The following is a 23179-nucleotide window of genomic DNA, read 5'->3' on the forward strand; positions in this document are numbered from 1 at the left end:
TCTCTCTCTCTCTCTCTCTCTCTCTCTCTCGGGGGTTGAGCGGTCGTAACGTAAGCACCAGTCATCTCTTATCATCGCCACTGTGTTCCCTGAGCGCTCGGCAGTCCAAATCTCTCTCTCTCTCTGTCTCTTTCTCTCTCTCCGTCCTCTTCTTCTTCTCTTCTAGTGTTTCTCTACCTGTGTCTCGTTCTTCTCCTCTGCGGATGTCACTCTAATAAGGAAAAGTCGATGTCTGCTGTCATGTTTTGTGGTCTGAGGAGGGACGTTGGGGCAAACAGTGTCGGTGAGTGCGGAACCCTTAAGAGAAATTCCTTCAATGAGCAAACAGCAAGTCTTTGCCTTTTGAATTATTAATTTACTGGTGTTACGCTCTTGTAGTTGTGGTCTTCTGAAGTACAAAACCCAGAAATCACTTGTCATCCAAACATTGTGTTGAGGCTCTGAGGCATCTTCTTGTTTGGGTTTTTTTGCAGAGGAACTTCAGGTTTCTGTAGGTGGCGCTCTTCTCTCCATTCAGCTTTTTGTTTGTTTTTTTTATTTATGGTTTTGTGTTTTGTACTTTTTCTCCAACCAACCATAATTGCCTTCAGGAATATAAGAGATGTCACTGAATTTCTGGATGTTTGTTTCTTCGTTTATTTGTTTTTTTCTTTCTACCAGTAAAGGATTTTTCCTGAAAAATGTATGCTTTGGTGTCTATGGTGGTCTAACTTTCACCTGTTGTAGCACCAGCAGTGTCGTACATTATCAGGGTTATTTTGTACATTCATCACGTATCTGAAATGTTTGTTTACAATGTCCAGCTACAGAATTACTGCTGTAATCATATTTATGCTCTTTCATTTACTGTGGCAGAGAGTGATGGAGATAGCTAGAAAGATTTAGCTAGATCGAAATATGTTTAGTGTTACTTAAAAGGAGAAGTTTTCTGAACCTTTCTTTCACCTGCTTGATGTTATCATCCTTCAACAAATTATACCAGCATCAGAGAACATGTAAGAGAAAATTCAGGAGATCACCACAGTCATTAGGCTTCAACATCTGGAAACCACAAATACCTGTACAAAAGTTGGTGCGAATCCACTGGGTAGATTTTGAGATATTTCAAAGGATGAGTGAAGACTTTGACCTGCTGGTGGCAGTCATTAGTCATTAGGATTCATACTCTGGGGAGCACGGGAACATCTGCACAAAATTTCATGGTAATCCATAGACCGACAGCTGAGATCCTGAATCAATCTTGAAGGTCTTGAAAGCTTATTTTCTTTATCAGCTTCTTACTAAGAGTTATGGGATCCTACAAGAACACAAGAGATTTCTGTGTTTCTGTTTTCATCCCTGTGATCTTCTCACTGGTTTTAAGTGGGTGGGGCTCTATTTGAAACATAATCTGATGACAGTTGGTGGGTTGTTTCATCCCTGTCAATCAAATGTGATCAAAGAACACCCACACAGTCCTGATGAAGCTGATTAGCTGAGTTTTTAACAGATGAACTTTTAATAAATTATATGAAGAGTTTGTTTGTTTGTTTGTTTGTTTTTTACTTTGATGTGCTTATTTAGTCATAAATGTCTATTGTTATATAGGAATTAGGGATGTCAGTTTGGGTTAATTTTGCTATCCATAGACTTACACCCAGTAACTAACCAGTTAATTTTTAAGAAAAGTTGTCCAGCAGTCAGTGGTCAGAGCTAGCTTGTCTGGCTAGCTTAGCTTGACTTTACACTCAGACTTTTAGCTTCTTCACCTGTGTTTTCAATGCTTGGCTTGAGGTGTGACTGCTGTGTGACTTTATAACCACACCATGAAGTCTTTCAGAGCACACAAACTCCGTAAATACACCTGTCACCTGCCCAGAACAGTACTGTGAAACCAGAGACACCGCAGCTACACCTTACCTCATGTCTAGATAGCAAACATAGCATGAGCAGCACGTCAGCAGAGCAGCAGCGACAGCGAGTGCTCCGTCTGTGTGTCTACACTGGAGGCATTCAGGTACAGTGTTGAGTGTAGGTCACCTGCGTGTTGGAAGCGCTCAGAGCCCAATAAACATGACTGTAGTGACGTGTGGAAAACAGAGGAAAATAGACTTGAAACGTAAATGAACACATCAGGTCACAGTTACATCTGTGAGATGCGGCTGAGATGTGAGCCTGCAAGGACCCAGTGCAGGCAGCTGATTAGATTACAATGAGAGCCTATCTGTTGCGTGTGACATGTATGTGAAAAAAATTGTCTGACACGCTTGCTGTCAAGACAGCAAGGGTTATTTTTACAAAGTCTGTGGGCTACACAAAGCACAGCACGGCTATGCTAACGATGCTAGCCATGCTAACTAGCTGCTAGCTGCCATTGGATCCATCACATCTCTTTGCATCTGCGGGTTGGTGCTACTGTCAGTGTCGTAGCCTCTGTGTGAGACACTTCGGTCAATAAATGTGTGTTTTATGTTCACCCTTAGTCCTGCAAGGTACCGAAATTTGGCACTGATTGATCTAACATGAATAACTGGAATGAATGAGTTCAGTACCCATCCCTAGAATGCCAATTAACTATAGACCGACATGCGTAACCAGTCAAAAATATTCTCAGCGGTTAAGCAATTAATGGTTATTTGAACTCCATATTGTTTTGTTTTATGTTTTTTAAGGCTCAAATCATCCACATGTCTGTTTAGCAGCTAGTTGAGTTTAACAGCTAAGGAAATGTGTAAATGTATGATATTCATTGTGTTTTCATTTCTGTTTACCTGCTTGTGCTGCTGTAGTGAGAGATGGTTAGACTTTAATTTGGTCCCTGTTGAACCTCCATATATGAAATGCCTCCAGTGGTATAGACCAGCTGTTACTGTTCTTGCCACCAGTATGTTTTGCTGCCTATGCATTGGAAGAAAGAAGAAAGCTTTCTTCCATTTCACATTTTTCAACTTATTTTAGTAGGAGAAGTAACATTTTTTTCAAAACCTTACATTAGCATAGTGTGCACTGCTACAGTAAGTGCATGTTAGCTGTAATAATAATTTGCTTGTTGTAGAAGCAACCATTTTGTGTATTTGACTTCAAATTTTCAGCTGAATTTCCAAAACTTGAGAGTATGATGACATGGTTTTTGCTCAGCTGTGTTAGCACTCTGTTAACCACTGTTGACAGTCTGAGCTTGAAGTATTTCAAACACCTCAAGTCAAGTCAATTTTAATTGTATATCCCAATATCACAAATCACAAATTAGCCTCAGGGGGCTTTACAATCTGTACAGCAATACAACATCCTCTGTCCTTAGACCCTTGATTCAAATAAGGAAAAACTCCCTGTAAGAAAACAAAAACCTTTTAATGGCAAAAAATGGAAGAAACATGCAGGAACAGCAACAGAGGAAGCATTGCTCTCCCAGGACAGACAGACGTGCAATAGATGTACAGACTAGAACAAGAGGATGAAGATGAATAAGAAGATGCCAGCACTAAGCTAGTTTTAACCATTTCTTTATAATATACTGTATTTTAGTAGAGTTAGTAAGATGCATCAGGGGTATTAATAAGGTGAGCACCATCCTATTTCATGCACCAATGAGCATAGTGGGAGCTATATTCTCTGCAACGGCCTCAGAGACTAACTAAGCTGATAACAGTGCTGGGAATGTGCTGAAACCCACAAAGCTGATTTTATTTCTTTTAGTTTTATGTAGATACAGACGCTGTGGAGGACTCACATCATTTCACTTCAAAGGTTTTGGAGAACAGCGGGTTGAGACAAATCATGATTTGATGGCTTGAGTTTGATCTCAGTTTTGGGTCTGAGTTTGCGAATGTAGTTTTCATTTATATTTTTTTTCTTTAAAATACACTGTAATGGGGATAACAGATTTTTTTTTTCATTTCTTTGACTGTCTATATTGTTTTCGGGATCGGTTTAATCTTTTTATTGCTGTTGAAGAAATAAGGACATAAAATACTAATGGAGGGAAAATGGAGAATAAATAAATGATGAGGGGGTTTATCACTGTCTTGGCTCTCTGCCGACTGCTCGAGTTGATCCACTTCATTTTCTGAGCATTACTGAGCTGACCACACTGACAATTTAATAGTGACTGTTGTGAGGCAATGAGCATGCTGGATGTTATCATCAGCTGTGCATGACGCGTGCAGTCTTCTCCGCTGTTCCCTGCAAACTGCATTTCCCCTCAGCGTGTTGTAACCATAATCCTGCGGGAGGTCGTCCGTTCTGTGATCAAGAGCATGACGGTGATGCGGCTGAACAGCACACAAAATATACTCACATATACTGTACGTGCACGCTGATAACATGTTATTGTCATAGGTTGCACTTGTATATTTAATGCATTTTAATGAAAGTGAAGTCTGCTCTGACAGACATACAAATTTCTCTTTGTGTCTTTATCTCATTTCATTCTCAATTCCACTAAGTGTCATTTACATTTTTAGGGCATTTAGATAACCCTCCTCCAGCAGCTTACAAACCGTGCTCAGGTACATCACCGAAGCGTATATGGCATCCGATGGAGATCAAAACATGTGACTTATTAATGACGCGACTGTCTTTCTCACCACAAAGCCCACTTACCTCTTATTTTCGTCTTTCTTTTCTCTGCTTCCTTTCGCCGGCCTTCTCCTGAACCTTGTCAACATAGTTAACCGTGCATCCTGTCAGATCCTCGGCATAGAGATGTTGGCAGAAAGAAACTAAACTAACTTCAAAGGAGTTTTTGAAGTTTTTTTTTTTTTTTCCTTCTGCCCTACACCTGCCAAGTTGTTTTCTCCTCGTGCCTGTTTCTCTTCAGCTGTGAGACGTTGCTTTCTTTTCTTTTTTTTTTTGAAAAACAGCTTTCCTTTTGTTTGTCATGTTTTAGGGAGGTTTGCCTCCTATTACAGGATTTAGTGACATATGTGTCTAATAGTTGAAAAGGAAAAACTTATATGCATGACTCAAGACTCTTCCTTTATGGTTGACACCCACTGCTGTCAGTGTTTTCTGACGTTGCTTTGGCCCATTTCTGCTGCAGTCAGTCAACTGTGTAGATTAATATGTGTGCATTTTGTTTATCTTGATATGTCTGAATGATAAATATTTCAGATGGTGGATGATGATGTTGATGGATAGCCTTAGTTGGAATGCATCTGTCATGATGCTACATATTTTATGTTGTTTTGTACCTTCTGATATATTTTATTTTAATTCCTGTTGCATCATTGCCAAGAATAAAGTCTAGCTCAATGATTTTTTAGCTCCCATTGGTTACTAAAAAGGTTTTGTGCATACAGTATATGTAAAATAGGATAGGGATATGTCTGCATATATAGGATGGCTCTCGCCCTGGAGTGTCAGTCAAAACACAGGAAGTCAGGATGGATAATGTTTGCTCTTTAGTATGAATTCAATAACATACAGCACAGCAGAGCAACCCCCAGTGTAGGCACCTGCATTATATGTGGATAAGGAAAATAGGAAAAAGCACATGTTAACAATGCAGTGCAAACTCATTTCACTTATTGTAGAGTGGTGATCTACTAATGCCTGGGAAGTAGTACTTTACATATAAGAAAAGAGACCATCAGGTGAGCAAATATACATTGTACAGATGTAAATGGCCTGCCAGCACACGTAACACTGATCACAATAGACCATAACATTCACTCACAGCCTAACAGAGACACTGGTTTGGTAATCACCTCCAAATCTCTCAACAGCTACTTGGTTTTGTTAAGATAACATAAGCATATCAGCTTAACAACAACATTAATAGGATTCAACAACATGTAAGTGTGGTAAGGCACTAGGATGGATATATACACTTCAGATGGTTATAAAGGCTGTTCCACAAGTGTGATGCAGCAGAGCACAAGGCTCGATCCCCCATGGTGCAGAGCTTGGTACTGGGGGCCCAGAGGAGCAAGCTGCTGGCAGATCTGAGGGTGCAGGTGGAGGTTTGTGGTGTGATCAGTTCCTGAAGGTAGGGAGGCTCGTGTCCGTTGATTAATTTATATGTGAGTAGCAGGACTTTGTAGTTAATCCTGAAGGAGACAAGGAGCCAGTGCAATGAAAACAGAACAGTTTGTTTTCTCCCTCTTATCAGGATCCTGGCAGCACTGTTCTGAATGTGCTGGAGCTTCTGGATGTTCCTGCCAGGGATCCCTGTGAAGAGCGCATTGCTGTAGTCCAGTCTTGAGGAGATAAATTATGGACAAGTTTCTCTACATCTGACAGGGTTAGAGAGGTAAAAAGAGGTATAGATGTCTTATATGGTTATCAAAAGTCAGCTGAGGGTCAAACACCCAGATTAGTGACTGAGGAGGAAAGGGGGATGTCCTGGCCATCAAAGGTGAGATGAGGTATGGGGTATGACTGAATCTGGTGTGGAGAGCCAATAAGGGTTATATATATGTACGTTGTACATTTTCAGACTGATCCTCCTACTGTCTTGTAATCAGTGAGTGTTTGTGTCATTGGTTTTTAGAAAGTTTTGCACAAATAAAGTTTAGAGCTTTGAGAGAGAAGAGGTGAAAAGGGGATGGAGAGAAAAAAAGAAAAGAACAACATAAGATCATTATAGCTAAAGTGGTGATCCACATACCCATCTCCTTGCCCGTGCCCCCTCCCCCAACTAGATCCATACAGGCTGCAATTAACCACAACAGAAAAGCCATTAACTGTCCTAATTACTGCTTGTTCCATCCATAGCCGCTCTATATGTGTGGGTGAGAGATATCTGATTGAGTGTGTGTGAGTGCGCGTGCATTTGTGTGTGTGTATGTGTGTGTCTGAATGAGGGGGTGTGAAATAAAATGTGCAAAGGGTGACAGAGTTTGTGTGTATTTGGAGGAGGGTAATTTTGTGTGTACTGTGCATGCATTATTGTGCACGTCCTGTCTTTTGTTTTTTTTCAGTTTATATTTCCATCTGTGTTATATTTGCTGGGGGGGGGATACAGTTAATGTGTGTGGTATAGTTTCCCCTCATTTTACCACTCTGTGCGTGTGTGTGCGTGTGTGTGTGCGTGTGTGCGTGTGTGTAGATATGTGTGTTAAACACTGTCGCGCTGTGTACCAGCGTTGTCGCGGACAATAGCTAATTACACATCTTCACCTCCTTCAGCATCATAATGACCGCAATCAGACGCCTTGCCATGCAATAACTCAGAGCCTGTGTGTGTGTATGTGTGTGTACGTGCCATATATACACTCACAGGTAACCGCAGACATGCACAATCACGTTGCTTGGTTTGCTATGTTTTTGTACATGTGCGTTATGTGTAAACCAACAAGTTCTTATGATTAATTGACAAAATATTGTCATTTGTATTCATTTGTACTCATTAGCATTTTCTGATCTGTTAGCTCCACAGTTAAAGAGTCTTTCAACACAAAAAGGGTGTTAAAACATCCATATAGGGAACCTTGTATATGAGAAATTCAGTATAAAGGTTGTCTGATATTATGAAACTGATATTAGACACGATCTTCTGGTTTGGAAAGTGAAAGAATAAAGCTGGTGATCATTTTGTTACTTTCAACAAATCCCTTGTACAATATTTTCTGACTTTCCTACCCTGTCGGTGGCACTCAGCCCCAAGACCTTTCCTTTCTAATGAAGATGTAAATCTGTAAAAATGGTGTACTGTCTATTTGACAGAAGGCAGTAATTTCTCAGTAATTTCCTAAAACAGCTGGGCACAGTAGTTTTTTAGCAAACATTACTTAAACAGGAATAAGAAGTGCATTTGTTGCTCCAGCAAGTACTTATGGCAGCAGGATGGTCTATGTCACCTAAAGCATCGGTGTGGCTTATTGATGTATTTTTAATAGTTTTTGCACAAAAATTGAGGTCTATGGCACAAAAAATTAACATATATTTGGCTACACAGACAATACTGGTTAGTAGGATTAGTTCATTGTTGTTTTTTTGTATTTTCATAGGATTTGTTGACAATAAGTAAAATATCACCAGACTTCTCCTTTAACTTTGTTTGATGATGACACACCAACTGTTTCATTTAGTCTGACCTTCAGTACACTAAGTGGGCACCACAATGTTTAGCTTCAACTTGTATAAAGGATGCTACTGAGCCAACCGAAAACAGATCCATTCTCCCTGAAAGCCCATTTCACCATCCCACCTTACCTTCTACCCACCTCACTTTGTTTGATCTTTAAATGTGTGTAGGAAAGGCAGTTTCATTACTCTGTAATGACTCATGAATAACTACAGTTTAGAGAAGTTTAGGGGACTAAAACTATTTGTTGAAGGTTGGAAAAAGAAGAAAAGAGAAGATAAGTCATCCTTTGAAACTGTTTGGAAAAGAGCAGGCACTTTCAAAAAATACTTGGCAGGTGATTGGATGAACCATCTGTCTATGACCGTCTATCACCGTCTTAACCTTACAAGGCAGCTGGATTCGTGAGATCACGAGATAATGCGAGAATCCTCAAAGGATGCTGATCGGTCCAATCCACTGGTGGTTCGGACACAAGTGCAATAACTTCAAGTCTGACAAGATGGATTCTCGCACGATCTCTTGATGTTATGATCTTGCGAATCAAGCTGCTTCTCAAGGTAAACAAAGATTGCCTTCACTGGTAAGACAAGACAAGACGCAAAATGCAGTCTCTAAAGTCAAAGTCGCCTTCTTTGTATGGCCAACCATCCACCCTCAGTTCCACTGTAAGAGGTTTTGTAGGAGTATAACAAGATATTTCTGCCTTTGCTACTGAAAGAGTGTCTGTTGTCAGAACAACATAAACACATTTAGTTGTAAGCATTCGAACAAAAGGCTGATAATGTTGCTATTCTGACTTCACATACTGAATATCATCTGGATAACTGTTGTATTTTAGATCAAGTTACAATACAACTTAGAGCATTAAAAAAGTTGGTAAAAGTAATGATTGATGATATGCATGAACTGATACCTTTTCTGAGAAAAGCATGTTTGTCTTTAGAATCAGAGTATTTTTCACATCAATTGTTCTGCTAATCGCTCTGTATTGTAGCTGTGACTGAGCAGGTGCTTCTGCCTTTATCTGAACTTTTTCAGCAGCACACTAGTTCATTTGTATTGTGACGCCTACCTGGTGGTTTGGTAAATAGCTGGTTGATTATAATGGTGTGTCTGCTTAAATGCCTTATTCAACAAAATGAAATAGGCTGAGTGCATTACGACGTTTTATTCAACCCCCTTTCAATAGCATCTTCTGTTTTCTTTTATGTACCCAGAGAAGCCTTGCTGTGTATTGGTGCTCTTTTTGTCAACAGCATCCAGCTTTGCTTTTAATTCAGATGTTCGGATCTGGCAGCTGCCCAATACAAACACAGTACACTCCTGTATTTTCAGCTCATTCATGTGTTTTATGCATATTAAGTCAGACAACAAAAAATCACAAATAGACAGTATTGTTATGTTAATATTTACTATTATGTACAGTGTAAGTACCTTCTGGACATCCATTTATTGTTGCAGCCTTGCAAATACATTGTTGTTTGGAGATTTTCATTAAGTGTTTGCTTGTTTTCACAATATGAATTCTTTTAATACCTTCTGGGTTATATTAAAAAACTAGGCTAAGGCATGATTTGCTCACCTCACAGAGTGCTAAAGAGTGGTGTTGTTGTTATGCAACAATGTTGCTTTGCCACAGAGGAAACTCGGGGAGCAGGCAGAAAAGGCTCACTTAGTTTATAACTGTAGTTTTAAATCCATTTATGTTGTGACTTTTCAATTTTCAGCATTCTAAAAGCAGTATGTTCTAAAAGCATTTCTTCTGAGATAGCTAAAATGCCTTTTGGGTTCCTAAACTCAGAAGTGTATCTTTGAAGAAACCACAACTGATTTTATTAACAAGATTTATCAGGGAACCCTCTGTGGTGCTAATCTGAAAAAACCCTTTCATGGCCCTTACAGCCATTTATTTACAGCCTCAATATATGAGGACTTTAGCATGATACTCACAGTAACATTCAACAACTCAATACTTGTCTGTGTGGGTGAGTAGTGAACTATTTATTTAGCATGGCAGAAAAAAGTAAGTATTTCTCAGGCATAGTTAAATAGATTGTTTACAATAAATAAAACTTGTAACTTTGCAAAAACAGAAACAAAACAAAAAATGACACAACTTAATATGGACTGGTCTTTTATCAATTGTATTGTAATTGTTGTTACCACTGGATAACAGACAGAAACAGACACTGAGATTTTGTACAGTGAAGCAGCCGTGGTCCCTGCTTTACACCAAATATTTCTGTTACATTAGCAAATCGGTTACATCTGTAATTATCAGCAGGCCTATTTTGACACAGACTGATGCAGTTTTTATCCACCCGCTTATCCTTTAGAGAGTCGTGGGGGGGCTGGAACTGATCCAAGCTGACATTGGGCAAAGTTATACAGTTTTTTTTTTGTAATATTAGACTTTCACAAACCATTTTTAGTTATGTTGCACCACTTATTTTAGTTGGAAAACACATTTTGTAACATGATATGATGTAGATATTGGGGGCGTGCCCGAATATATGTTGTAATACGTTATTTTGCAATGCACAGATAGTGGGATTTTACAAATATTTGTTTCATACAAATATTTTAAAAATTGCTTGTCTTTGAGAAGAAAAAAAAAACAAATAACAGCACGCAGGTCAGTTACATCGCTATCTCAGTCTCTCTCCTCTGCTCTGCTGTTACATCTATCAGCAGGTCTCAATGAGGGGAGTCACATTCAACATGCACATTTCCTAATTTGGACATCACTCCCAGAGTTGGGAATGTTCCCCAGGGATAAAGCTGAGCTACTGACACACGCCAAGTGCTCCCAAGGGACTCTCCATAACCTGTTATTCCCCTTCTTCCTTTCAAAAAAAGTTAGGTTGTGAAATATAGGCAATAAATGAAAAGTGCAAAGCAAGAATCGCCTTTGATGTTCTTCCCTACATGTTACACGCTGTGCTGTCTCTGTGTTATGGGTGTATAAAGAGGTAGAGGTCTGTCTGCCCTGAGGCGATGAATAAAGTTTTAGCTCAGCAGTAAGCACAGTCGTCTATGACCTGGGAGACTCAAGTTCGAGATCCAGTCTGGGGACCTCCTTCGTAAGATAATACTTGAGCAAAGGGTGAGCACTTATTGCAACACTTTAATTTTCTAAAATTAAAAGCGCAATAAAAACAAAAACAGGATTTTTAAGCCTCTTTCCATATTTATTCGAATACAAACACAAATAATTTTGCTGCCTCAACAAATACAAATACCAATACAAATACAAATACAAATACTGGGCCCTCTGCACATCCCTAATAGATATGGCATATGTCAGATGTATATTCATTAGGTATGATCATGTATTATAGATGTAGATGATGTAGATTCATTGTATCGCTCTGGTTGAGGCTTGTTTGCTGAAAAAACTATTGATACTTTTGTAAACTGGTAAAACCCTAAATCCGACTGAAGTCAAGGCCCCAGGCTATATTTTTGCCTTATTTCACGTAATAGCTCAGTGTCTTTCCCTTTTCCTAATGGGCATTGCGTATCTACTTGACCCCAACCCGACGATTCTTGACAACACATCAGGATTTTGGCTGGGTCGGCAGCAGAACTCTGAGGCTACAGTACTTATCTTGATCCCTTTTTGTTTGAGCATCACTTTTCAATGTCTTATTAAATTACCAGTTGTTAGAAAACACTCTTACTCCAATCTCTGAGGACTCTGAGGCTGAGAACCTCAGCCCTGAACTCCTTGCACTTTAAGACACACTAATTTTGAAAAGTTTAGTACTTCTACAATTACTACATCTTCATGATCCCAGAAACATACACACTTTACTACTGCCTCACTCTCACTACAGTTTCTGCTTTGTGTGTGTGTGTGTGTGTGTGTGTGTGTGTGTGTGTGTGTGTGTGTGTGTGTGAGTGTGTGTGTGATATCCAACACTGTGTGGTGAAACTTTGATCATAATGCAGGTCCGCCCACACTTCCACATCCCTGTCACACGCAGTGAAATCACTCCAGAGTTGTACATGTGTATGCGCTCGTGTCCATGTGTGTTTATTATGTGTGACTGTGGTTGACTTTTGATGTGCTGCTGTGTGATCATGTGATGAATGAATTTTATGTGCTGTTAATACAAATACACCACAAGCTGTGTGGGTGTGCATGAAGGCTACTTGTATGAATTGTTCGTGCGTGTGTACAGTATGTGTTCTGTGTCTGCTTCTATACACTCGCGTTTAATATACACATGAGCAACGTTTGCGTCCACAAAGAAGAATGGAGTCAAATGTGTGTTTGATGTGTGTGTCACTCTACCAGAGTGACACAAGAGCCCAAAATCCTCATAGATAATGTAAGGTCATCACTGCTGCAGCTAGTACAGCAGTGCCCCCTGGTAAAGCCATGCAAGTGTGCGTTTGTGTGTGTGTTTGTGAAAGAGAAAGACAGATCAAGAGATTGTGTGTTTCAATGTTTTTGTGTAATGATGTGATATCGCCCTGAGTAACTATTACAGTACAGTAGTTGTGTTTTTGTGTTTTGTCTGTGCGTGTGTGTATTGTTGTAGACTACCCTGAGCTCTGCCTCTGTCTCTGTCTCTGTCTCTCTCTCTATGTCTGTCTGTCTCGCCCATTGTCTGTCTAATAGGTTTCCGGTGACCTTGAGGCAAAATCTGAAATAACTTGATGCATATGCATGTCAGTATCTCCGTTGTGTGTGCGTGTGTGAGTATACTAGTACAATATTGGTAGTACAGTGTTTCATGACAACATTCATTTGTTTTCCACACAATAACTGCTCTTACAATACAGCATACAGTCATACATAACTACAGTATTATTAAACATTTGTATGGTTATGTTTAGGCAATCACAGCACTTGGCTACAGTTAGGGAAAGATGATGGTCTTGGTTTGATACTGAAAAAGTCTGAAGTGGCTTGAGGCACAAGACATGACATGTTTGCCGTATTGATATTTGACCAAAATCATGATCTTTCCTTGACTTTAACCGAAGTGATGTTATTTCTAAACCTATCCACATGTGGGACTCAGTACTCAGAACCTGTGTGGCCTTACTATTGTGCCTCAATGGGAGCACAGAAAAATGTATTTTGCAAGCACATAAATTATATTTTGAGGAGAAATTATACACAAGCAAAAATAATTTACTTTGAGCAAACAAAAATCTATTCTGTGCTCAATAAATGTGTTTGCATGTTTGCTATTACCCATATTAATGTGCAATAATAACCCCTCTCACTCAGTTTTACTCATATGCGCTCTCTCTCTCTCTCTCTCTTCCTCTCACGACCTCTCCTCTCTGTGCACACTCAGTTGTGCCTGCACACTTGCTCAAACTGGCACAACGTTTCAAATGTGCCACAAAATCAACCAATTGGAGAACTGGAGAAGGTAAATTCTGATTGGCTGTTTCATCTTCAATTAGATCACTAGTAGAACTATCTACAGCATCCCGGAAACAGGTTTCATCAAAGGCATCGTAAACAATAGTGTGATATCACAAAACTAGAAAATTCGTAACTCACCTGACGCTGTAGCATATTGTTGCTGTTTTCACTATTTGATTCTGTCGTGTCCGGTGGCTGGAAATCTAAAATCCCTCTCTTTAGTATTCTTATGGAAGCCTTGTGATTGGAGAGGAAACAGTCAATCAAAATATACCTTCTCCAATTCTGTGATTGGTTGTTTTCCTGGCACATTTGTAATGCTGTGCCAGGTTGAGCAAGTGTGCAGGAAAAGAAACATATTAGTATTGTATAAGCACACAGTTGTCAGGGGGCATCCTGTCCACATCATGCTGGGCTAGTGGGCATGTTGGAGAAACGATGTTATAGCAGCATTATAAGCATCAAACCATTCAGTGATTCTCAAGTTTGACATACATGGCCTCTTTTACACCTTGCTTTTGTTAATAGATGTGTTTGTTCTCCTATATTGTGCCATGAAACGGTGCAGTCTTGTGATTTCTTCTTAGCTCTACAGCAATGTGAACAAAGCATTGTCTCGGTGTGAAAAATACCAGAATGTGTTTTGTGCAGCTGTTAAAACCTATAATGCCCTGTGATGTTTATTCTATGTGGAGAGGATGTCTGTTGCGGATGTCTGCTCTCAACCAATTAAAGACAAAATTAAAGGTTTTTGTATGAAAAAAAAAATATAGAAACATGCATAGATGTGTTGGACAGTGAAAGTTTGAGAAATATTTTATGGGTTTTTGAAGTCCAGTCCATTTATGGAACATGGACTGGATTGCTTACTGCAGTTTTTCAGCTAAACTGGACCAGCCCTAATATTTGTTTTAAGGAGAAAATGATGCTTACACATGCATATCTGTATTCCAAATATGTGCACATGTCTGCTAAAAAGCTATTTGACTTGACTTTCATGAGTTCAGTTATACTGAAACCACTTTTGGCCAAGGACACATCACCGTTCCACCAATGTTTACTGGGTGATGACCTTCACATGACTGCTATGTGATTCAGAATATTTGGTGGTTTGCAGATTGAAAGACACCCAGACATCTGGATTAAAACTTTGCAAAATTTTCTTGAAAAGTTCAACTTTTGCAGACATAGGTTAATAGTTGAAGTCTGTTGGATAATGGGAGGAACTCTGCATTAGTACAAACCAGCGCATAATTTAATTTCAACCTTACATTGTACCTGGATAACTGAAATCTACATTTTGTTGTGCAGTTTGGTGAAGAGAGCTTGAAACTGCTGCAGGATTATGAGGCGGTAGAGAGAAATTCTATGAAGCAATCAGATCCTTTTCAATCTCAAGTGTCAGTAATACATCCCCAACAGCCTCGGCCGAGAACAAAGAGATTGTCTGTGTGATTATACTGTATACGTAATGTTTGTGTGTATGTGTGTGTTTGTGTTAAGTTTTGCTGAAAGCTTGAGGGAATCCTGCAAGATACCACAGTGCATTGTCTGTTAGTATTCCCTTCATGCAACCATGCACACACACCCAGGCCTAGCAGGTGTTTCTGTATAAAGCACGATCCATTAAAACTGACAGGTGGAATTCTTCACCTGCAACCACGTAAAACAAGTAGATATTACACCTGTACTTTGTAATTTACGTTATATATTATGTATGTATGTGTATGTGTGTGTGTGTGTGTGTGTGTGTGAAAAGATCAATTCTCTGTGCTATAATGTATCAGTTATAGCAATTCCATAATAATAAGACGAAAGCAACAAAGACCAACATTGCATTTTTGAAATATAACATTAAAAGTGCTCAAAAACAAGCATTAGCAGATGCTAATACTATTTCTAGAATTGTTAAAATATGCTTTTGTAGTCTGAGAAACCTTCAGCTATATCTTCAACTCCTGTTTCCTTTTTTTTATTTCATTACAAAACATGCATTCACCCACTCAGCAATAGTGTTATTGCTGTTACTGAGTGATGAATCTGAACTTTGTCTCTGCACAAAAATAAGTTAGATCTTTACGATGACATCCATCCTGTAGTCTGTCAAATCCGCCCTGCGCGTACTTGAGTCGTTATCGTCTGCGCTTGAAGAAGATGCCTGCACTGTAAGCATTATGCCAGTGCTTCTACTGCAGGAGGAAAATCTGGCCCGATGCCTCGTCTATAACTCAACCTGTTCAGTGAGCTGACAGCGCCAGTAGTCATTAGCCTAATCACATTCAAATTATTCACCGAGAGATGTTAATTTATCAGGCAGAGTAAGGGAATCAAGAGAAAAGGCAGCAAAAAAAGAGGCCTAAAAAGAAAACGTGTCAGAGTGCAGTTGATGTGTATATCCTTTCAAAAAAGATTATTAGTGCAAACAGATTATGTGTTATACTTCCAAATGCCTGTTGTGACAAACATGATACCTCAGTCAGGGGGAAAAAAAGACACTTGCACAAGAGATTTGTGGACTTGGAGGACAAGAGCTGAGGATTCATACTGCTGCAGGGAAAAGGTTGTGACTAAAACAGTTTGTCTTACATCCAGTGAGAGAGACAAAGATGGCCAAGTTCCCTAAAGCATTCTTTATGTCTCACTGTGTGTGCAAGTTACTGTTTAAATATCTTTGCTTGTAGGACTTGTATTTGTATATTCAGTCTGTTGTGTGTGTCTGCGTGCACATGCAGGTGTACATTTGGTGCCTAAATCCTTCTGAGTATGCATCACTCTCTGCTGCCTGAGGCTCAAACGTGTTAGTTTGTGTGCAAGTGTTTCTGTTTATGTGTGTTGATGAGCAGCCTCTGGGGTCCATTATGTCTGTGACAGCCCCACAGCAGGAAAGCAGCCAGCCTGATAACTTATGACAGCAGTTTAAAGCAAAATTTAATCCACAATTTATGAATTATTAAACTTATTACACCTCTGTGAAGATCACTAAACTCTGAGACAAAACAACAATGGCCTCCTTTCCACTGTCACTGCTGGGAAAAGAACTGATTTCTAAATGTTACCGGTGGGAAAGCTCTGTATTTTTCAAAGTTGTTGGAGGGCAGGGAAATGTGTCATGTATGGATATTATGAGAGGGAAAACACTTCATCTATTGAGGTTGTTGGAAGTCAGGAAATTACTTCGTACATTAAGATGCAGTTGTACGGTAAAGAAATATGTCATACAGTCTTATAATTACATTGTCTTCATGTGAGAAAGAACGTCAAAAGGTAGATATAGATTACAGAAAAAAAATAGAAGTATAAGTGTCCTGGATTAGTCAAACATCTGTTAGGCTTGAAATTCTTATTGTTTTTTATTTTATATTGAACTGCTGTAATTGCCATGTGCAGGTATTATCATAATAAGCAAGTGAAAAATGTTTGCAGTGAACACTTACACGTTTCTATCCAATGATAGACATCACCAGGCTTTGCAGTGTCCCTCAGCTCTAGGGAGCCTTTTAGCATCAAATTAAATGTTATCCTCCCTGCCCAGCACCAATTGGCAGACAGACAAACTAGCTGGTAAACATAGGAGGTGGTGGAGACCAAAACAGAGCTACAAGGAGATTGAATATTGGACTTGATTTTAATTGACTTGACTCCAAATGAATGTTAATGTTCCTCTGTGTCTGCTAGATGTGTAAATAGGCAACTGTTGCGAATGACAACATTATAAAATTAAATATATAAACGTCGTTCTTACGACTATTCCATACATTTCCGAAACAACATGCCTTCTTTAACTGTTTTATAATGAACTGAATTTCAGGAAAGGGAAAGATATAAATATTCATCAAATAGTTGTTGAGATGTAAAAAAAAAAATACAGGAACAGTCAGGGGATTACCAAAGTCATTAAGATTAATCCTCTGGGCGTTTGGATATCTGTACAAAACTTCACAGCAATCACTCCAATAGTTGTCAAAGCAGTTCACCAAAAGTTCACTAAAAGCCAAAAAAGTTGAGGGATCACCAAAATCAGTGTGATTCATTCTCTGGAGTATTTCTGTACATGGCCATCCATCCTAGTAGTTGCTGAGATATTTCAGTCTGGGCCAAAGTGGCGGACTGACAGACGAGTTTCACCAATTAAGGATTTATCAATCAAAATGCCAGTCTATCAGAAGCAAAAACATATAGACTAACAAAACACATTTGCTCTCATATTCAGCTAACCTTTGGACTGTGGGAGATGGTAAACCATACACATGCTGGATGCAAAAAAAGGAAGCTGTGAGGCAACAGTTTTAACCACTGAGCCACTGTTACGGATTACATTTTTTAAGTATATAAAAATTAAAACCATTTGTTATGCTCGCTGACAGTATCGTGAAATATGTCCTACATACAGGAGCTTAAGTCAATAGCTAAAAGAAACAAACTAACCATTGCAGTTTCTTTGCGACAGTGAAACTGAGACTTGAAAGGCAGTCTTACGGAGTGTGAAAGTAATTTAAAGGAGAATTAAAAGCACAACTTAGGAGATAAAGGATTTCGCAGGACACTCAGCATATTGAAATCCTTCCCCAACTGCTCTGCTGTGTTGATGATAGTAAGCTGGTTTAAAATGCTGCCTCAGGTGCTGAAAAGCGTTAAAAATACATATTTATTCTGCAAGTTTGGCGGAGACATTTATGTTTAAGCTGTGGTGTAATTGTCCCTGATTATAATGCAACTTAATGACACTTCTGGAGTAGGGTATGGAAGTAGTTGGGATTTGGCTTATGAATTGTTAAACTTATCCCACCCCTCTGATGGAACAGAGGTTGTAAAGTAGGACAGATCATCTCCCCTCAGAGCCACAACAACAATGACAGCCTCAGCTTCACTGTCACAGCTGCTGTCAAACTGAGTTAAAGAGTGTGGGTTAGTAAAACACTTAATATCCTTCATCTATCATATATGAGGCCTTAAAATATGTACATTAATCTCAAAGAATAAATGCTCATGACTCCCTGAAAACCAAAAATTACAACCTCTAAGATGTTTTTAAAGAAAAAAATATTTATCGTTTAAAGGTTGCTTTCGATTTCTGCATCTGCCCTTCCTCCTTCCGTCTCCAAAGTAGGCAGAAGGATGCACTCAGAGCAGAGTCAACCCTGCAGCTAAAAAACAAAAAAAAAAAAGAGAAAGAAAAGAAAAAGAATGATGAATGAGTTGCACATTGTCTGCAAGTTTCAAAACACCAGAAGCTGTGATTTTCCTTGCCTTTAGTTAGTGCACATCAGCACCACCGACAGGCAAAGAACTGATGCTGTTGTTACTTTGCTTAAAGGTGGCACCGGTCCACAGCTGCAGAAATGAAACTGCAGCCCTGCAGGTTTTCTCAGCCCAGTTTCAGGTGAACCACAGCCATGACATGGTGTCCAAAAAGCTCTTCTGTCATTGTCCGATACATTTCCAATTACCAGCAAGGAAGTAACAACAGCAGCAGTTTGGACAAATCAATGTTGATGCATGTCGCATCTCCTACAGGCAACCTTCATCCAGTTTATAGGTAAAATATACAATAAATAATATAAATTAATATAAATTATATAATAGCATACAATATTTTCAACCTACAATGTTCATTCCTTTGTCCTCTGCATCCCACCCTGTTTTTTTGCAGGACTCTTCTATCCCCCCTTCACCAAAATGTCTGATTGAATTAGCTTGGTTGGTAATTCAGCATCAGAGTTTTTAAATGATTACCTCTGGCATGACTCCAGCCTCTGCATTTAAATCATGAGTTTAAAATTGCAGTTTCAGACACCTGTGGAGATTTGAACATAACTGAATTTATAACTTCTCAAATATTAAAATCCTCACATGTTCATCTGCTACAAATCCCTGCCAGACGCTATAAAACAGACTATCTGTTACCCCCCTGTGACATATAACAATGATGGTTTCACTGTCCAACCAGGGAGGAGACTAACTTCACCAAATGGCCTCATTTGCCAATTCATCAACCTACTGAAATGTAGTTACAGTGACTGACTGTGTAGGTGCCTGGAAAATCTCCCTTACGTGTAATCGTCTTACAACGGTATTTATACAAAGTGGATGCAATTGCACATGTGATACTGCTAAGTGGATTATGTGTGAGGGAGGTTTTTCAAGTATTTACATTGCATATTGTACAATTCTTACACTTGTCAGGGAGGAAACACTCCTAAAACAGCATTTATAGGACATTTTGCAGCTCTTAAAGGCCAGAAGACCCATTGTTGCTGCATCTATTCAGTTGGACAGGAAACATTAGAATATATTGGATATTTAATAAATAATAGATGTGTAATTTCAGGCTCATTTCTACACTGTTAGAGTGACCTGTGCTTGTGCCAAAATCTTTGCTAACATGCTAGACAAGTGGAAACTGACCTGTAGGAGGCTCTTGATATTTTTTTAGGGGATTATCAAAATCATTTGGATGAATCCTCTGCAGATTTCTGGATGATTGCTTCATGGCAACCCCACCTATGTAACAGTTTTCAAGATAGCTCACCACTTGACCAAAGTGCTGGACCAACTGAACAATGGACTGACAGCAATGTGGCTAGGATGGAAGAAAAATGCCAAATAATTGGCAATGAAGGAAATACAGAAATACCTGATCGGTCATAAGAGAAGAACTGTACTTTTTTTTTTATTGGTTTTTCATGTATTGAAGATTTGTAAGATACAATCATTTATAATGACCTGCCATGAAAAGGCAGGACTCTGTTTTCACCTAGTAGCCTAAGGAGCAAAATCCACAAAAAAGACAGTATACCCTTATGATTCAACCCATAAAATCAGAAACTACAAAAGGAGTTACATTGGAAAAGGAGTTCTTTTTGTTTTGTTTTGTTTTTTCTACAAGATGGGAGTGTGTAGAGGAGAATGATATGATTCATGGGTAGGGAGGGAGACTAGATGTGTTGAAAGATGAGTGACTGTTGGCGAATACACATGTATGTAGCAGCAGTTTTAGCATGAACAGTTTCTGTGCTTTGGTACGTGCGCCACTGTGGAGAAGGTTGCTGTTGATGTTGTTGACTATTCACTTAGTACAAGTACATTGTGAAACTTCTGATCTTGAGGCAGGAAGTGCATTGTACTGCACCACCCCCCTCCCCTTCAAAGTTTGGGCTGTCTCCTAACTTGATAAGCTGTCAACTAGCCGCATATTTTGGCCACCACAGTGAGAATGCATCTAATATTTTAAAACCTGTGGCTTTAATTGTTCTTCAAACATTTGATTTTGACATTAATACGCAGGGTACAGTATATACTACCATTTTAATATTTAAGACAAAAACAATGTATAAACATACCAGTTCTAAGCTTTGTTGTGTGTCTCCTCTCTCTAGATGACGGGCCGTATGGAAAAACTAAGGATATCTCTGGACCAGAACACACCATGGCCTCAAGAAGACACAGTATACCAGGTATGTACCACTTCTATCAATATCTATCTATCTATCTATCTGTCTGTCTGTCTATCTATCTATCTATCTATCTATCTATTTATCTATCTATCTGTCTTTCTATCTATCTATCTATCTATTTATCTATCTGTCTGTCTGTCTGTCTGTCTGTCTGTCTGTCTGTCTATCTATCTATCTATGTATCTATCTATCTATCTATCTATCTGTCTGTCTGTCTGTCTGTCTGTCTGTCTATCCATCTATCTATCTATCTATCTATCTATCTATCTATCTATCTATTCACTGTCACCACTTTGAAGTGTCAGAATGATTTGTGGTCATAATTTGTCTCAGACATGCCAAAAGCAGAATTTGAAGATGTGAATTCACTTAATTAATCTGAGACGTTTGCAAAACCAGCTTTTCACTGTTGAGTCTGGGTAATCTTCTCTCTGGTTCACTATCAGATCCTGGTGTACTCTGTGTATGAATGGCAGGGCAACCTCACGATGACTGCAGAGATAGTCTGATAACAACAACGGTTGCAGGGTTGTTTTTTTTTTTTTTTGTGAACAGATGTGTTTGTGCTGAAAACGTCCCTGAGAGCAAACTGTTCCACAAAACCTTTTCTCTGTAATATTCCATGGCATAATATGTATCTGTTATAACAACCAACAAATTCACAATAATATTTCTTGTATTTTTATAAAGAAACTCCATACCTTCTCATTAAAAAAAGATTTTTCAACAGTCTCATCCATTCATTTTCATCCAATACAACTACCTTTATCATCCCAACTTATTTAACGTTGGTTTACATGTTTGAATGACCTCATCCCTCATTAAGAGAGCAAGAAGTTTCTAAAACAATTTAAGCAGAAAATCTGGGGAAAAGTATTTTTCTTTTTTTCCAAAATCCTACATCAAGAAGACAACAACATAGCTAAGAAGAAACAAAACTTATGAATCTGATTTATAACAAAAATACTGGGTTATTTACTCTTTAAGTTGGACTTTTAAAAGATGTGTTCTGACATTTCTTTATCACTTGTGAGAACTGTCCTCTAATTCTCTGTTATATGATTTATTTCCATTTAAATTCTATTCTATCTATTCTGCTATTCGTCTCTCATCCTTTGTTTCACCCTTGCAAGGTCTTTGTTACCTTCTCCCACATATGGATTTCTTTCACACATCAAATCTCCCATTTTTGTCCAGATAATGTGTTTTTTTTTTTCTTCTTATCAACTAAACCAAATCCCTCCATGTAGCTTCCCATCATCTCTCTCCTTCTCTCGCTCGCTTTTCCTCTTCTTTTCTGTCTCCATCTTTTCTTTATCCGTCTTTATTCATCCATGCACAGTCACGTAACTCGGCTCCATGCTGGGTTTCCAGTGTCACCTTGCTTTACAGGTTTACAATCGAGTGTTTGTCTCAATCACCTTCCACGGTCATGTTGTTGCTGATTCCATCTGTCCTTCTTACTATTGTTACTACCTTGTTGCTGCTATGCATCTGAATGTGTGTGAGACAGATTGAATTTGTACTTTTTGTTATGTTGCATCTAATGATACAACATACATTTCCTGAGTAGAAACACTTTTAGTTTTATTTCTGCATAATATCAAAAATCTCATAACTGTATTCCCTGAGCATCAACATAAAGTGTTAGATATTTTTTTATTAATCCCAACATGGCCATTTCTGTATTTCTCTGGAGGAAAATCTAATTTTGTGATGGATTCAGCTCAGAAAATGTTCTCAACTTCAAACTATATTTTCAAAGGCGTTGGTGCTTTTATGCAAATATGAACAGAACAAGGACTAATGAATGAATGAGTGACTTTCTGCAAATAATGTATGTGTGTGTTTCTGCATGAATATGTGTGTGTTGTAATATCCACCAGAGATAACTGCGGTGTGAAGCACCTCACTGATCCTGAGTGTCGCCTGAGGGATTTACCTAATCTAGCTATCTATCACACCAAAGCTTCATCTCACCTGTGTGTGCATGTTTGTGTGCGTGTGTGTATGTGTGTAAAAATGGAAGATATAGAGACAGGTATTCATCTGCAGTACAGGTCTCTATCAGCACTGTTCAAAGGTTATATTATACTTATTATCTGGCTGCCTCAGACTAAAATCCATGACCTTTCACTCATAAACCCAGAACTTCCTAAATTTGATTCACATGTTTCACAATAACTGGCTCATTTTACAGCTGTGTGGCTAGTAACATCTGATTATATTCATGCAGGTGTGCAGCATGGCTAATATTGCTGGTGCAACTCCTTCAGTCACCCCAACCTTCCCTTCATGTGCTATGTTCATTATGTTCATTAA

At 38.8% G+C, this 23179-nt stretch overlaps 1 protein-coding gene across 1 annotated transcript in view; it reads left to right on the forward strand.

Annotated features, from left to right (window-relative positions):
• LOC137180787 (glutamate receptor-interacting protein 2-like) overlaps positions 1 to 23179 on the forward strand; it is a 132875-nt gene that overhangs the window by 104121 nt on the left and 5575 nt on the right. The window contains exon 2 of the mRNA XM_067586035.1: positions 20780 to 20857. Within this exon, the coding sequence (XP_067442136.1) occupies positions 20780 to 20857 (78 nt within the window). The remainder of the gene's footprint in view (positions 1 to 20779; positions 20858 to 23179) is intronic.

The sequence above is a fragment of the Thunnus thynnus genome, chromosome 4 (genome assembly GCF_963924715.1).
Source record: "Thunnus thynnus chromosome 4, fThuThy2.1, whole genome shotgun sequence".
NCBI lineage: Eukaryota > Metazoa > Chordata > Actinopteri > Scombriformes > Scombridae > Thunnus > Thunnus thynnus.